This window comes from Tripterygium wilfordii, chromosome 4 (genome assembly GCF_013401445.1).
Source record: "Tripterygium wilfordii isolate XIE 37 chromosome 4, ASM1340144v1, whole genome shotgun sequence".
In the NCBI taxonomy this organism is placed as follows: domain Eukaryota; kingdom Viridiplantae; phylum Streptophyta; class Magnoliopsida; order Celastrales; family Celastraceae; genus Tripterygium; species Tripterygium wilfordii.
This window is the reverse complement of record NC_052235.1, coordinates 3,155,433-3,171,392: the sequence shown is the minus strand read 5'-3', so window position 1 is coordinate 3,171,392 and position 15,960 is coordinate 3,155,433. Positions and strand designations below refer to the sequence as shown.

Below are 15,960 nucleotides of genomic sequence, written 5' to 3'. Positions count from 1 at the left end.
GTGACGGTTAGCTGTGTGGCCACGTCATTGAATTGACGAATTAGCTTCTTTTTTAAAATTTTTAATTAATACGTGCTACTTTCTAATAAATATAATAATATATCATACCGGCTATTGTTTCCTCAATTTATCGCAACTGACTATCAAGGCGTATCAATCAATCAATCAATCTAGTTGAATAAAGTAGTAATATTAATCACAGCCGGCAACGTACGTTTTGGGTTGTCAGTTGTCCACGTACTGTATTGGTGGCCAGTTCCCCTATTTTTGTATTCAAAATGATAAAAGATATCAGTGATAATTAGAAGCATTCCAGCAATGTCAATGTGTGATATTTATTCAATTGTATGTGATTTTTAATTAATCCCTTTTTATGATGTTATTATACTCAATTAATGCATGTCACATATTATTGAAATGAGATGATTCTATAATAGTTATTATTGGGATCCCTAACTTTGTTGATTGGTATTTCACCCCAACCTAAAATGACAAAAATTGGTTGCAGATTTGGGAGATGATGACACGTGTACATCTCATTAATTAATGGTTAAGATTTAAAAGATTCTGGTGAATTGCAGCCCCTTATCCCAACACAGAGGGTGCCTTGGGCCGTGGGAGTAGGAGGGAGTGTGTGGTTGGGAGTGACTTCGGGGATTCAGGTGTGGGCCGACTAATTGACAGGCCGGACATCAAAATATAACCCACTCAATGCGAAAACAAAAAGGCCCATATCTTATTAGCACCAGTCAATTGTCATCCCATTTAAACAACCATTCGGGTATGACTGATTCCTCCAAACACCATATCCATATCATTATCACTCTTTAAATATTCTACAATACAATGGAAATTAACAGAGATTTTGATTTTGCAGTTCAATCTATTCGCCAAACACCTCATAGCAGCATATTACACAGCTTTAAACTTAGTTTTATTTCTACAATATTTCCTCTAGTATATAAAATCAGTCCGAAGCCACCCAATAACGAGAAAATATTCAGTGGGAGCAACACACCACAGTCATAATGCTGACGTGGTGTGCATGCTCCACTGAATATTTGACACGTGGCCACTTCATTCCAATCAGCAAAATGTCTTTAATTAAGATTATCGAAATAATGTTTTGCAATTGACGAATCGGTACAAAGTCCAAAGCTGGGACGTTGGACTACATCGGAGAGGCTAATCAGACTTTGGGTATTTGAATCAAAAGAGGACAAAGCTCGAAGGTCGAATCAAAAGGGACAAAGGGCAAATCTGACTTTGATTATTGAAAGGGGTTTTGCAATTGTGGGTATTTGAATCAACAGGGCAATATGGCGGAAGAATCAAATCTGACTTTGGTATTCTCATGGCCGGGACATGGAGAACAACTATGGTGGCGGCAATGCGGTTTGACGGCAGTTTAGGAGTGTTGATTGTGGTCGCACATGGAGGTGGCCGTGATGCGGTCCGGCAGAAGTTTAGGACTGTTGATGGTGGTCCCGGTTGGAGATAGAGTTGTGTAGGTAGGTGATGCCGATGGTGGTGTGAAGCGAGAAGCTTCCATGGAAGAGCACAAGGAGACTGAGAAAAAAAGGGACAAATTGATAGCGTTGGAGTTTTTTTTTGAAGAGAGAAGGTTTGTTGGTGCCAGCGGTGTTTCGAGCGCGTGAGGCATTTCGTTGATTAGGATGAAAATGGCCACGTGTTGAATACTTAGTGGAGCATGCACACCACGTCAGCAATATGACGTGGTGTGTTGCTCCCACTGAATATTTTCTCCCCAATAACTTAGAACAAAATTGAGTGTTGACAAACTGCATGCATTGCTGTGTAAAACTACAAGTCATCACCAGTTGGATGAGCCCTGTTTCGACTTTCGACCCATTAGATTATTCAATCCAGCAACTCTGTGCCCACAATACTACTACTACAGTCTACAAGTATCTTCACAACTATTGTTTGTTTCAGTCCATCAACTGTGTGCTCACAGTGCTACTACTGTCAGTATCTTCACAAGTATTGCACTTTTAATTTTTACAAAATAACCACTGTAAAAAGTCTTTAGGTAAAGGTTATATTTTTTTAATCGTATGGGATTTGAATCCTAATCAACAAAGTGAAACACATCATCCTTACCACTTCAATTAATGACTCATGTGTAACTTAAAGATAGTTAATTATAAAACACTATATATTGGATAGGCAGGACCTTATAAGCTGTTATAGGTATGCATTGCTTAGATATTTTTGGACAATACACCCCCCATCTTAACTGGGTTGAAAAAATTGGATACCTGTTCACTCACTTCTCTCTAAATATGGTTTCCATGGAATATGAAACCATCCTTGTCCTCCAAATAAATACCCATTTAACATCTCTTTATAATAACTATTATTATTACTTTTAACTAAAGTCTTGCTTCATTTTCACCTAAAAATGCCATCAGATCCTCCAAATCCCAGTAATGTTGACAGCCCCCACTTTGTGAAATGTTGCTTTCAAAGTGCTGATTTTTTGGGTCACAAAGCAAGAGTTGACCACAAATTTAATTGGGTAGGTGGTGACCCAATTCATAAGTACTTGTGCAGTAAATATTGCATTAATTAACTTCTTCTTCTTTTTTTCTCTCACAAGTATTGTTATAATATATATATTTTGATGCTTTCTTTCATTTTCAGTCATTTTAACTTCTCCCATCACCAGGTCTTGAAGGGCTTTTGAAAGTCAGTTTGAATAATAATTATGAAAGAAACCCTTCCACTTAATTCCACTTGCAACAAAATACATACAAACATGCTTTCAAGTGTATATATTGAAATCTCAATCAATCAATGTAAATAATATAATGACGTTGTTATCATATTTTAATTCTAATTAATATAGGGTTTATATAGAGAATTTTACAGATATTTGATGTTCTTGGGTCCCATCGATCCTTAATTGTTACATATAATCAATCAATTAATTTAGTTGGAATTTCTTGAAGCTTAATTTAGTCAAAAGTTGGGTGTCATATTCTTGTTACAACCGCGAATTAAATGGAACTATAAGGATGTCATGAAATTGATTGCTTTTGAAATGATCAAAAGTTGATAATGCATAAAATCCTCTAGTGGAAGGTAACTGTTCATTTCTCTCTCCCACATCACTTGAGTAGAAAGTTATGAAGTTTTTATATAGATTAACCCACCCTAAGCTAGCATGGCCGTATTTTAAAGTCGTACGAGGTAAAAAACGAGTAAAATTGAGTAAATTTCGGAAACCATGCCCAACACCCCCAATGTATATTTACCAAAACACAATTAAATCTAACTTTACCAAAGTCATCAAGCAATCTTAGAAAATGACCTTACTTGAACACTATCTTTGAAATATGGGGTAAAGTGTAATTTTCTTTCCAAAAGATTTTGACTCCAATATTTACTGCCAAACATTATTCAACCTCAAGAGATTTACCACATAATAAGGTTCTGATTTTTTTTTCCTTCCTTTTATTTTACTTTTTGTCATTAAAAACTTGGATGAAATTAACAGGGAAAAAAGACTTAATAATTCCATCAGCAGCAGCGGAGTCGTAAGCCATAATTGGTCTTTGTGAATGAATCTCATACTAGGCTAGGCCGCCTATATATAAACAACAACGTACTTGTTATTAAAGTAAAGAGATTTAGCCTTAACTAAGAAGTGTCAAGAAATTATAGGCCTTTCGGTTAGTCAATAACACAGGCAGTACTCTCCTTTCTTTAGTCATTTCAGTACCAATCCCGATCCGAAGCAAAAGGTGTAGGGGCCAAATTTGGTTTCAAACTCAAACCCAGCCCCAACTGTCCATGGAAGCGCGTCTTTAGCAGCACCTTTAGCCACTTATTCTAGAGAGCTCGCGTGTATAAAAGTTTCTCACATTACGACATTATAAGTTTCATCCAGGGGTGGACCTAAGTGTGTTGTTGTGGTGTCAATCGAGGCCAGTAAAATTTTTTTCTTTCATATACTTATTTATAAAATTGATTTTTGACACCACTCAATTTTTTATTTTGACCCCACTCTTATTACTTCTTAAAGACTTAGAATTAAAATGTTAATAATAATTGGGCCATAAGTCCATAATCCATAAGAAATTTAAAAGGCCCAATAAGATAGATTTATTTTGGGATTTTTGGAGGCCGATACATTAGATTATACTTAATTATAAAAAAGTGCAACCACTAAAACATCCTTTTAAAAAAGTACACTGGGGTTCATCTTTTACCAAAATAACCTCAAATTTGATTTTCTCTCTCCACGAACTATGATACAATAGTGATACTTTTAAATAAAAGATCCAATTTAGTGTTCAATTTTTATCTTTTGCTCACAAAATGATGATACAAATGTTAGAATGTAAATTTGATTGCATTACATGTCTTTCTGGTTCAATTATGTCATTTTAGTGGATTTTTGGTGTTGGCGATACTATAGTGATTCATCTCTGCAGCTGTAAATGTTTTTCCAGAACGAGCAAGAGATGTACAAACCAAGAAAAGAAAATCAAGAAAGGAAAAGTAATTAGGAAGAAGAAGTATGCATACTGATTCAATTGTATCATTTTAGTGAATTTTTGGTGTTCGTGATACTATAATGATACATCTCTGCACTTGTAAATGTTTTTCCATAACGAACAAGAGAGGTAACCAAGAAAAGAAAATCAAGAAAGGAAAAGTAATTAGGAAGATGAAGTATGCATACTAGTTTCATTGTATCATTTTAGTGGTTTTTTGGTGTTGGTGATACTATAGTGATACATCTCTGAAAAAAATGAATCAGAGTCCAGATCTGTCAAAAACGAAGCACAACCCAGATTGAACAACGAAGTATAGTCCAGATCTGTCAAAAACGAAGCAGAGCAACTCGACGCAGTCCAGATTGAGCAACGACGAAGAAGGCGATGAAGAGAGGAGAAGCTCGGCCAAAAACAGAGAAGAAGACAACGAAGAACAATGCAGATCGAGAACCAGAAGGAGAAGAAGAAGAAGAAGGAGAAAAAGAAGGAGATAACTTTCAGTAGAGAAGAATGAGAGAAAGAGATGACACACTAGAGTTGGATAGTTGGAGGAAGAAGAAGAAGAAGAAAAAGGGTATTGTAGGTATAAACTAAAAAATATCTTAGGTCAGATGACCAAATTATCCTTAAATTGCACCTTTTTACAATTTTAAAAATGCCCATGACCTTTTTACAATTAAGTTGTCCAAAGTGCTCTTACTGTCAATTGTCTGATTTAGTTTTATAAATTATTGTATTAATTTTAAATGCCCATAACTTATCATTTGATAGAGTCCTTAGTATTGTATTTTAAAGGCCCGTAACTTATTCTTTGATAGAGTCATAGTAGAGTCTTTATCAAAAGGTCTGATAATTCACTCTTCAATTATTAGTTACTTCTATCCTATAATATTTTGATTTTTAGTGTTATTTTCCATATTTTTGAATAAATAATTAATAAATAACCTAAAATAAATTTCAAGGGTGCAATCCCCGGACCCCCATAATTTTTTTTTTTAAAAATTCCTATCTAAACCCGATCTCATACACTAAAGAAACCAGGTCCGCCCCTGGTTTGATCAAAACTTAAAAAGTGATTACAAGGAGATTGCCGACACCAAAAGAATACACTCATTGCTCAAATTTCAAAAAACTTTTAACTCATTTGATGTCAATATTTTACTTGTATTTTCAATAAGGTGAAGACAAATATTAGAATTCCAATTTAATAACATAGTCATATACGTATAAAATATTACACAATGATTATTTTTGTAATTAACTCCAAAATGTTTATCTTTTTCAATATTTACCAATTTGATTTTTGGAGTGCATAATTTTGAATTTTGTGTATAAACTAAGCATAAATAAAACCAAGTTATGATTCATTATCCAAAACCTCTAATAACCGTAAGTATGAGTGGCAAAATTTTGTCTAGATGATAAAAATTATTCGATCTAGATTAAATCAAGTTTATACATAAGTTATATGTCTGAAATCGTGACTTAAACATAAAAAATTTTGTCCAATTTAAAACTAGGTATCCAAACACATAAAATTTGTCTGACCCTAGCCTATATTAGATATTGTATGGTTTACTTATTCAAATTTAAATTAATACTAGTTTGATCAATGAAATATATTTGAAATGTAATACAAACTATGATTCAAATATACAAATATTTTGTAAACATGTGATTTGACGACTCGAAATTGATTTCTTTCCACAGTAGCCGTGCCCGTGGGGGAAGGTCTGCAGTCTGCAGTCTGCTGATGAGAGCTCCCATGGCCATGGATAAATATCCACATTTACGGCCAGGTCAATAAATCCAAAAAAGGAAAAACAAAAATTTAAAAAGCTGAGGTCAAAATTTACACGAATCCCCATGTGAACTTACACGGAGATCGTGCCACGTTTGGCCAAGCAAAGACCGTGACAGTCATTTTATTATTATAGGGCCTGCCATATCCGCCAAAGGAGAAAGAGAACAAATAGGACACATGTACGGCTATAATCCCCGAAAAAGACGAACACGTATTGATCGTCCTACAGTATCGTGTTCACTGCGACAGAGATTTTTTTTATTGTTCCGATTTTTGTCGGTTTGGGAGGGGAATGAAGGATACGAGGACGTGTGTCCCTCTGAATTTGGAGAGCATTTGTGATTTGTGGCATATTTGAGCATGCAGCTCACGTGACTTGTCTTTTATTTTTCCCTCCTACTAAATTTTTTTCTGTTTGAAAGGGTATATCACTGTATCCACCCTGAACTTTCCATTAAGAAGAACAAATAGTGATCAAACACATTTGAGAACGAAATATATGAAATCCCAACCCCACAGCCATATCAGTACAGAGAAATTAAGCACAATGAAACTCTGAGGAATCCCTAAATAAGGAATCATGCAAAAAGATATATACGGGGGTTACTAAACCAATGGGAGTCATTTGGAGTGCTCCAAATATTACTTTTTTGATGGATGGAGTATTAATTGCCTATAATGGGTAACATTTCACACTTGAAAACATGTATAAATTTTATCCATACTCCATATTTAGAGTGTCTCTAATTTGATGAATAGTATTTTTTTGTGGGATCCCACTCCACCAATTAATTGATGCCACATCATCTCTTGCATTTCTTTTGATTTTGTTTTTATCTCTTGTGGGACCTATTGAACATTTAGAGTGTTAGGGCAAATGCAATGGGATTTAGGTTGTTGGGCCAACATTTTTGTTGGCCCGGTCCCACCTCTATTACACAAAAAGTCAAGTCAAACACGTATTTTAATACAGCCACATCAGCAAAACACAAATTTCTGTATACTTTTTCTTCGCACACACTTTATCTTTCCACCCAACCCAACAACATTCCATTCCTCCATATTATCCACAACAAAACTACACCAAAACATCAAATATCAATACATCCACATCAGCAAAACACTTATCCCAATACAGCCACATAAGCAAAACACATTTTACAATACAACCACATCAGCAAAAGACAACATCTTTGTTGGCCCAATATCACTTTACCATTGCATTTGCCCTTAGCACAAGAGTACCCATTGTGGGTATATTGGAGTGTTACACTTGATAAATGAATCAATAGATGCACAATAATTGAGGTATATGGAGTGTAGGAACAAGAGTGCCCATTGGAGATACTCTAAGAGCTGTCTTTGCTTGAATGTGAGCACACTAATTCAACGTACGAGACACATGACAAACTTGCCACACCTCAGCAGAATGCGGCAATTGTAAGGCCTCCGCAATGACAGGCCATCAACTCTGAACATATCCCAACTCTCCTTGCAATGCCTGAACCACAATCATTAAGTCCCCCTCCAACTGAATTTTTCAATAACCCATTGAAATCACAAATTTTATGGCTTCCAAACATGTAGTAGCTTTACCATCAAATATGACATGTTATTGGGGAAATGCTAGTCTCCACATTGCATGAATGACACAAAAATATTTTAGAATCCTAAAATTTTGTATTGAAAACTATATTTTAAGTTAAAAAAAATATGAGAGATTATAGTCATCAAATATGACATATTGCTGTAAATTTTTAATTATTATCCTCATAACACTCATTACCAAGACCCATATTATTATTAGGCAAATACCGTCATATACCCTACATATTCATTGCTCTTCGCCACTATTACTACGTGTTCTTTTTTGGTACATAAGGTTACTCTCTAAAGGTAGCGGGCAATAACTTATCTAGCACATTCACGAAAAAAATAAAAAATCAGTACTATGCAAAATTGGAAACCAAAATTATGGGTTCTTGGCCATTGTAATTAAAATCTCAAATACTTCGATTTTACTTTACGAATCACAAAATGTTAATATAAAGAGTTTAATTTGAGTCTTTAAGTACATGGATTTATGATTTATCCCCAACCAATTTGATAATCTGTAAGCAATTAATGTCATCTTACTACTTTATAATGCTTTCAATTTGATCGTTAAGAATAACTATTTAGTTTGGCTAGGAATCGTTTCTTCCATTATTTTTATTATTAAGATAACTGTCTATTATTTATTTCTTTCACTTTGCACAAATAATCAATTATTTATAGTTCACTCTATTTTCGGTATACCCGGAAAGTGTAAAATAACCTATTTAATTCTTCATACTTTAAATCCATTATTGTTCATGCTCTTGATTAGGATGATTGGCTGGAATCTCGTATGGGGCATTTCGTGCGTGAAACTAAGGCCATTATGGCTCGGCTAGGGATTTTCAAATGTTAACATGTTTATCGTTCAGGTAATGAGGTCGCTCATACCTTAGCAAGAATGGCTAAATATGATACTAGGAGGACCATATGGACTGTGTCCTGTCCAACTGCAACTGTCTCTCTTGTTAGTAAGGATAAGTCCCTTTCTGTGTAATGTTTTGGTCTTAATGAAATTTTCTTTCAAAAAAAAAATGTTGTAGCTAGCAATGAACTGGAAACCCTAATGAAACTAATGCTCAAATTTTTAATTCTTGGATTATTCCAACAGGTTTTTTTTTATTAGTCTAATTTTTCTAATTATGGTATAATAAATTAATAATACAAGAAGTTGAGGATCCAATTTTTGTTACATACTTACAATAACAATACAAGGTTGTTTCCGTCCGGGGGACATTGATTCCTACCTTCCAGGAACTATAATACAGAGCAGGCGTTATTTCAAAGATAAGAAAGAATACCACTTTTGTAAGGAACAGTTATTGCTTTCTTCATCAATCCATCAACTCAGTATTCATCAAGCATCAAGTGGGGTCCTATCCAAATGGTCTGCCGTCCTAAAGGGGGAAAACTGGTGATTTCCAAATTCCAAACCGCTTCCTCATGTATCTGTTTGATAGTGTGTTTGCACTGAGTTCAGATCTCATAACATCATAATTTTTTATGACATGTCAAATGCATTTATAACAGAATTCATCTTATAACATCACAACTTTTTACCTCACAGCACTCCCAAACGTTTATAATATATGTTGAATTGTCCAACGTAATCAAATTAGGTCAATTATTTTATTTTATATTAATGTACAATGTAAACGTTAAGTGATTTTATATTAATATTATTAGTCATTTAATATAATTGTAATTTAGATACGCTAAACGCATCTCATCGCACCGCACCACAATTTTAAAAGTGATGCATCAAACAGCTTTTGCGTTCCAACTCACCTCACATCACCACAGTTTTATAACTCACAGCACTTCACAGTAGTTGACAGCACTTCCAAACAACACCAATATCAAAAAAGCATGACAATTTTTTTCATCAACTTTAGATTATTCACCAACTAGAGATCACTCGATTAACAATCGATTGAATTAGACATATGCATGCTAAGGTTGTATTCCAAATGAAAATATAATATTTAGTGGTATTTAAAAAAAAAAAACTTTAAGTTATTCAAATTTCAATGTAAAATGAAAAAAGGGTAATGAAGTAATTTGCAAATCTATTGTCGCTATTTTTTTTTCGTGCTTTAATATATTTTTGTTCTTATCTTGCGTATCTCACGCTACACCGCCTTTGGAACACTGGAACCGTAGAATTAAGATTCTTTAAAAGCAATTACCACCTTACAACCTGTGATCTTACTACTCTGAATGTCTCATCAAAATTTGCCACGAAGTTACATAACTCAACACGTGGAGATTTCACAGCCCACCTTCATTTTTTAACAGATAAACGTCTAGCACAAAGCAAATTCCCGAATATTTAACCGCAGTGGAAAAGTCGCTTAAAGGTTTTTTAACCTGACCATGGTTACTGGAACACAACTCTGGTTAACTCACCCCCAAAAGCAGTTTATATACAACCCAGTCCCTGCCGGTGATTCTGCGTACAAGTTAAAACCCCAACTCCGATAAAAAAAAAATGATGCTGGGTGAATCTCATCGCCCTAATACGACGGTGGATGTTCCTCCGTGGTCCACTTTCGATGATCCTACGGTCGATCTTTACTCTCTCGGTTTGTCAAGTGGGGTCTCCGTCAACTACAATGGCAATGACAACAACCACTTTCAGCTCCAGGAGGCTATGACGGGGCTCCAGCGATACTTACCGTCTAATGATCCGGACCTGGACTCCGACTCTGAGATTTCGGGTTTGGATGTGGACTCTCCGGTGGACGCTTATTCATGCGATCAATTCCGCATGTTCGAGTTCAAGGTGAGGCGGTGTGCACGTGGTAGGTCACATGACTGGACTGAGTGTCCGTACGCGCATCCGGGAGAGAAGGCACGGAGGAGAGACCCGAGGAAATATCACTATTCGGGGACGGCGTGTCCGGAATTTCGGAAGGGAAGCTGCAGAAAGGGTGACGCGTGTGAGTTCGCACACGGCGTATTTGAGTGCTGGCTTCACCCGGCTCGCTATCGTACGCAGCCATGTAAAGATGGGACTAACTGCCGGAGGCGTGTGTGCTTCTTTGCTCATACACCTGAGCAACTTAGGGTTTTGTCCCAGCAGAGCCCGAGGAGTGTTATCACTGTTGATTCGTACGATGGGTCTCCTCTGAGACAGACCATTGAAGCCGCTTGCTCGAGAACGCTGCCGTTTACGTCCTCTCCTTTGTCTATTTCTCCGCCTTCAACTCCGCCGACGGACTCGCCGCCTATGTCCCCGATGGCCCATTCACTTAGTTTTTCACCTGGGTCCCACTCGATCAAAGAAATGGTGGCTTCTTTGAGGAATCTGCAAATAGCCAAGGTTAAGTCGTTACCGTCTTCTTATAAAGTGCAGGTTGGTGGTTCGGGGTTCGGTTCCCCAAGAGGGTCAATGCTCCGACCCGGATTCTTTAGTTTGCCCACAACCCCATCGGGGGCTCAAACCCGGACTGGAATCAGGTACCGTGAGTTATGGGACAAAGCTTGTGAGGAAGAGCCTGCCATGGAGAGGGTTGAGTCAGGGAAAACCCTGCGCGCCAAGATGTTCGAGAAACTAAGCAAGGAAAACTCATTGGAACGGGTGGACCCGGATTCTTCAAGTGGTGGCGGTGCTCCTGATGTTGGGTGGGTCTCGGAGCTTGTGAATCTAAATTAATTAAAAGCTCAAGTAGAATCTTAAGTCGATTGTTGAAGAGATGATGATTGAAATTGTTGAATCTTGTTTTGGATACGTTTTTGGCGGGGGTCCTCTCACTCTCGGTGTGCATATCTGAAGTAAGAGAGGAGGAGAAGATGCAATTACAGTTATCCCGTGATCTGTACATAGTAATTACTGTAATTATTATTAGCAAGTGTCAAGTGGTGTTATGGTTGAAGAGTAACGATCTTTTTGTTTTTTTGGGAAGAACAGAACAGAACAGAACGAGATGATCTTTGGAGCTCAGAAAGCTTGGTCAATGGTGATGCTGAATATGTATTTTAAGCTGATCTTACTGTTTGTAAATATTTATAAAGCTGTGTAACTTGTAGCCTGATGACGCAAAGTTTATGGAAAATACATAGTTTTGGTTATGATGTGGTGGTACATTCTCGTGATTTGTCAACTACTTGATGGGAAATTGGTCTCTGTTTGATCATCGTGATCTTTGGGATGCAAATGCATCTGAAATAGTGTTACGATTGAGACTTCTGAGAGTTATTGACAGTGATGGCGGATAAAAAAGTATTTATTAAGAGCGGTTGGTTGGTGGTGGTTATTAAAACTCGATTATTTTTTTGCCTAAATCAACCTTAAAGCTGGTTCCAACAGTCAAATGCCATTTTCAGTTCACGCCAGAATCAGAGGGAAATGTTTTGTTATGTAGTGCTATCTCCCGGCAAATTGAGGTTATCGTCAAATGTATAAAGTTTCTTGTCCTCATACGATGCGTCCGTTTGGGTCGGTAGAACACACGTGTGAGTGTGTTACCGTGGATGCCAAACACACGTGTGTTGTTCCAAGTATGTTTGATGTAAGTTTTTTTTTTGATAAGCAGAGCATATATTCACATCAATGGAAAAATACAATAGGAAATCAGAGGGATGGCCTGACAGAGTACAAAAGAGGGGATTCATGATCTAGAAGCGATGAACCTTTAATTTGTGAGGTATTCCGTGTGTCGGTGCTCCTTTGTTGAAAATCTAGGTGACAATGATTTTGCTATTGTTATTTTACAACTATATGACATAGATATTGAGTTAACAAAAAAAAAAACATTACAAGGATATCCATAAAGTATCAAGATACACACAAAGTGGTAAAAAAATGGATTCGTAATTTTTATGTGGGTTTGCTCATGATCCACATGTTTTATATAAATCATATTAATGTTTTGGAAACTTTAATTAACTAATTCCTCGAACAAATTTTTGTCAGAGCTTTGTTACGGTTGGGGCATTTTTTTAATAATTATTTCCCAAAAATAACTTTAAAGAATAAATAGCTGTTTGTTGTCAAGAATTTTTTTGACAGGATTTTATTTTATAAAATTTTATTCATTTGAAATAATATCAATAATGAAAAGCATAATAATTTACGAAAAAAGTATTGTTATTATTATTTTTTCGTTTTCGAAAGTATAAATACGATTTAAAAAGAAATAGCCACACAACCGCCTCGTTTTTGGAAAATGTCTACGTCCAAACAACGCTTACACATCTGACGCGGTGTTAACCTATATAAAAACTGAGCTTAAAACTATGAAATATGTTGTGAGGTGTTTGGTGAAGTAAAAGTTGACGTTAAAGGAAAAACTGTTGAAATAAAGTATTATGATATTAGATTTATAAATTTGTATATTAAAATTTATATTAAATTAAATCTAATAAATATTTTTCTTATTAAAATTAATTTGATATCATTAATTATAAATTGTTTTCATATTAAAACTTAAAATGCTAATTAGTAAAAGAAATAAAATAATAAAATATAATGTTGTAAATATTAAAAAATTTGTTAATAAACAAATTTGTAAGTAAAATAATAATGTAAATATTTTTTTAAATAAAATTAATAAATAAATTTTAGGTCAAACAAATGTTAAGTCAAATACAGTGGGTCCAACCCTTATTTAAAAATTAATAAATGGTAATTATGTTGTGGGACCTATAAAAAAATCGAAAAAAAAGTAAGAACATAACTGTCATCACAGAAGCTCCTATCCGGAACTTGAACTTCTGTTATGACAACGAATCCGTTGATACCGTTGCATTGTTTGGTGCAGCAGCACCGCTGAGAGTTTGGTACAGTGGATTCCCGATCCGCTACACCAAACAGCCACAACTCTCATAATTCATAAAGGTCTCTCTACAGTACTCCGTCAGTTGCGTCTCCCTATAGCCTATAAGTCTGGTTTTAGACTTTTAGGAAACCTTAGATTTCCTTGTGTCTGCGGCCAAACAACGCTTTCTTCTTACGCCATGTAAATCGACAAAGTTCACTCTACTCGGTCGTCTCTCCATAATCCGTACTCTGGTGTTGCAGATGGTTCTTCGGCCTAGTACCGCATGGGCGGCGATGATCTCTCCGGAAGAGGATCTCGAGATTGTCCTGCTAGTGGCCAACGTTTGCCCTCTGTTACAGTGCCCATCCACGATGCTCTCGGCATGGTTTTGGTGGAGGATATTCGTGCGCCTGATCCTTTGCCTACTTAAGCGGCTTCAATCAAGGTAAACCCTACAAGTTTCAGTCAAGGTAAACCCCACCCCCTAAAAGTGAAACCCATTTTATTTTTCATTCTTCGCCATGCTTTCAGTACTGTTTTTTTATTTTTTTGGAGATTGTTCTCACTAATGGAGTGCTGATCAAATTGCGGTAAAAAATCTACGTGTTGCAGGTTGGTTATGATATCATTGCTTCCAATGGTCCCGGTGAATACCCTGTGATAACTAAATCAAGAGCTGGAAATGATGGATTTGGGTGTCACCGTCACTCTTGGGAATGTTACATATGTAACCACCGGAGGTTAGTTGAACTGGTAATGTGCTTGTACAGTTGTACGTATAATGTCAAGGTAATAAGGTATCGTGCTATTGATGTACATATGGTTTTAGATTCCAATACATTAGCTGAGTTTAATTTATGGTATTTGCAGTTGTTGGCAGCCAACTTTTGGGCTCTTTGCCCCACCAAATTGGTATCAGTTAGGTTGAAACAGTATAACTTTATATGTTGGTCAAATGCAACCAGGCATTGGTTATTCGGCTGGATTGTCCTTTATGAGGATGTATTGAGTTAAGTTTGTGTGCTTTTGAGGTATTTGAGCACTTGCTGATTTCAAGTCCTGAGCTAACTCAACAATGACGAATTAAAGTAAAATATTCTACTTTTTTTTTCTCCCTAATTGATGGTGACTTCCCAATATATGTGTGTGTGTGTGTGGTGACTCTACTTGCTTGTTAAAGTATCAAATGTTATGTTGAGTTTAGTGTTTAAATGTATATTAGTATATACCTGACTCTGTTTATTCCTCATGTTGTTCAAGGTTTATTCCCTCTGAGAAACAACCGATCGACCTAGTGGTTAAAAACATGTTCACTGCTGTTACAGCAGCCATGATTCCCATAGGATGTTGTTAAGGAAGTTTAGGCAACAACATGAACATGTTTTCCTTACCAACGCTATCATGGAGTGTCAATCATGGTTTGCTAATAATCCCTCTATCATGGACTGTCAGTCTTATCACTCTTAAGATTTGCATCAAAGTTTGCTTTGTCTATGTCATTTAGTTTATGAGGCTTAATTTTATAGTAGAATTAAGCTGTTGGGATGGATTATGCTTTCAAACACTTTTTTTTTTCTTCACTTATCTTACTCCAGCATTGATTCTGGTTTATGTTCGAATGAAACCAGGGAAGCCTTTTGACATTCGTGGAGGTGACCATAAAATCGGGAGACGATATTGTATTGTGGCAAAGAAGATTCTTGCGTTTGGACTATTCAGTCAGCTGTATAGTTGGTTTCCTTCTCTTCGTTGTCCCCGCTGTCCGCTGTCTTTCTGGATGGGCTAACCCTCATCCCTCAAGGAAGCTAGAAAAACATTCATCTCTCTCACCTGCTTCAATTGCTATTCATGTAATGTATAATTATGCTCATTGCTGATGGTCCTCCATTTCTTCCTCTATTTCATATAGAGTACAGAATTTCATCGTGCTATCATTAAATGCAAGGTCAATGATGTAGCAAGCAGGTCTGGGTAAGATGTTCAGGCATTGTCTTTCGGATCATGGAATTCTGAGTGATTCTTATTAGGAGTTGAATTTCTTTCATTTGTCCTCAAAGGTCAAATATGATTTCTGGGTATCGCATAATGGCTGGGTTTATTTGCTTACATAGCCACTGCCATTGCTTGGCAAACCTAATTTGAGAGCTATTGAGTACACACAAATTTATCGAGCACTCAAAATTAGGCCCATCCCAAAAGAACCAATTTAGGCCCATATCAGTTTCGGGCTTGGCCTGCATGACGAAGTCGGCGTGTAATAAGCGGA

General features: G+C 36.3%; 1 protein-coding gene and 1 long non-coding RNA gene across 2 annotated transcripts; both read left to right on the top strand.

Annotated features, from left to right (window-relative positions):
• The first annotated feature begins 10,223 nt into the window (after window positions 1-10,223).
• On the top strand, window positions 10,224-12,016 carry LOC119996161 (zinc finger CCCH domain-containing protein 20-like). Its single transcript, XM_038842699.1, has one exon. The coding sequence runs from the start codon at window positions 10,421-10,423 to the stop codon at window positions 11,585-11,587; it is 1,167 nt and encodes a 388-aa protein (XP_038698627.1). The 5' UTR covers window positions 10,224-10,420; the 3' UTR covers window positions 11,588-12,016.
• Window positions 12,017-13,675: 1,659 nt separating this feature from the next.
• On the top strand, window positions 13,676-15,729 carry LOC119995831. Its single transcript, XR_005467734.1, has 3 exons — window positions 13,676-14,164; window positions 14,307-14,434; window positions 15,323-15,729. It is a non-coding gene; the product is annotated as an uncharacterized LOC119995831 (long non-coding RNA).
• The last annotated feature ends 231 nt before the right edge of the window (window positions 15,730-15,960 follow it).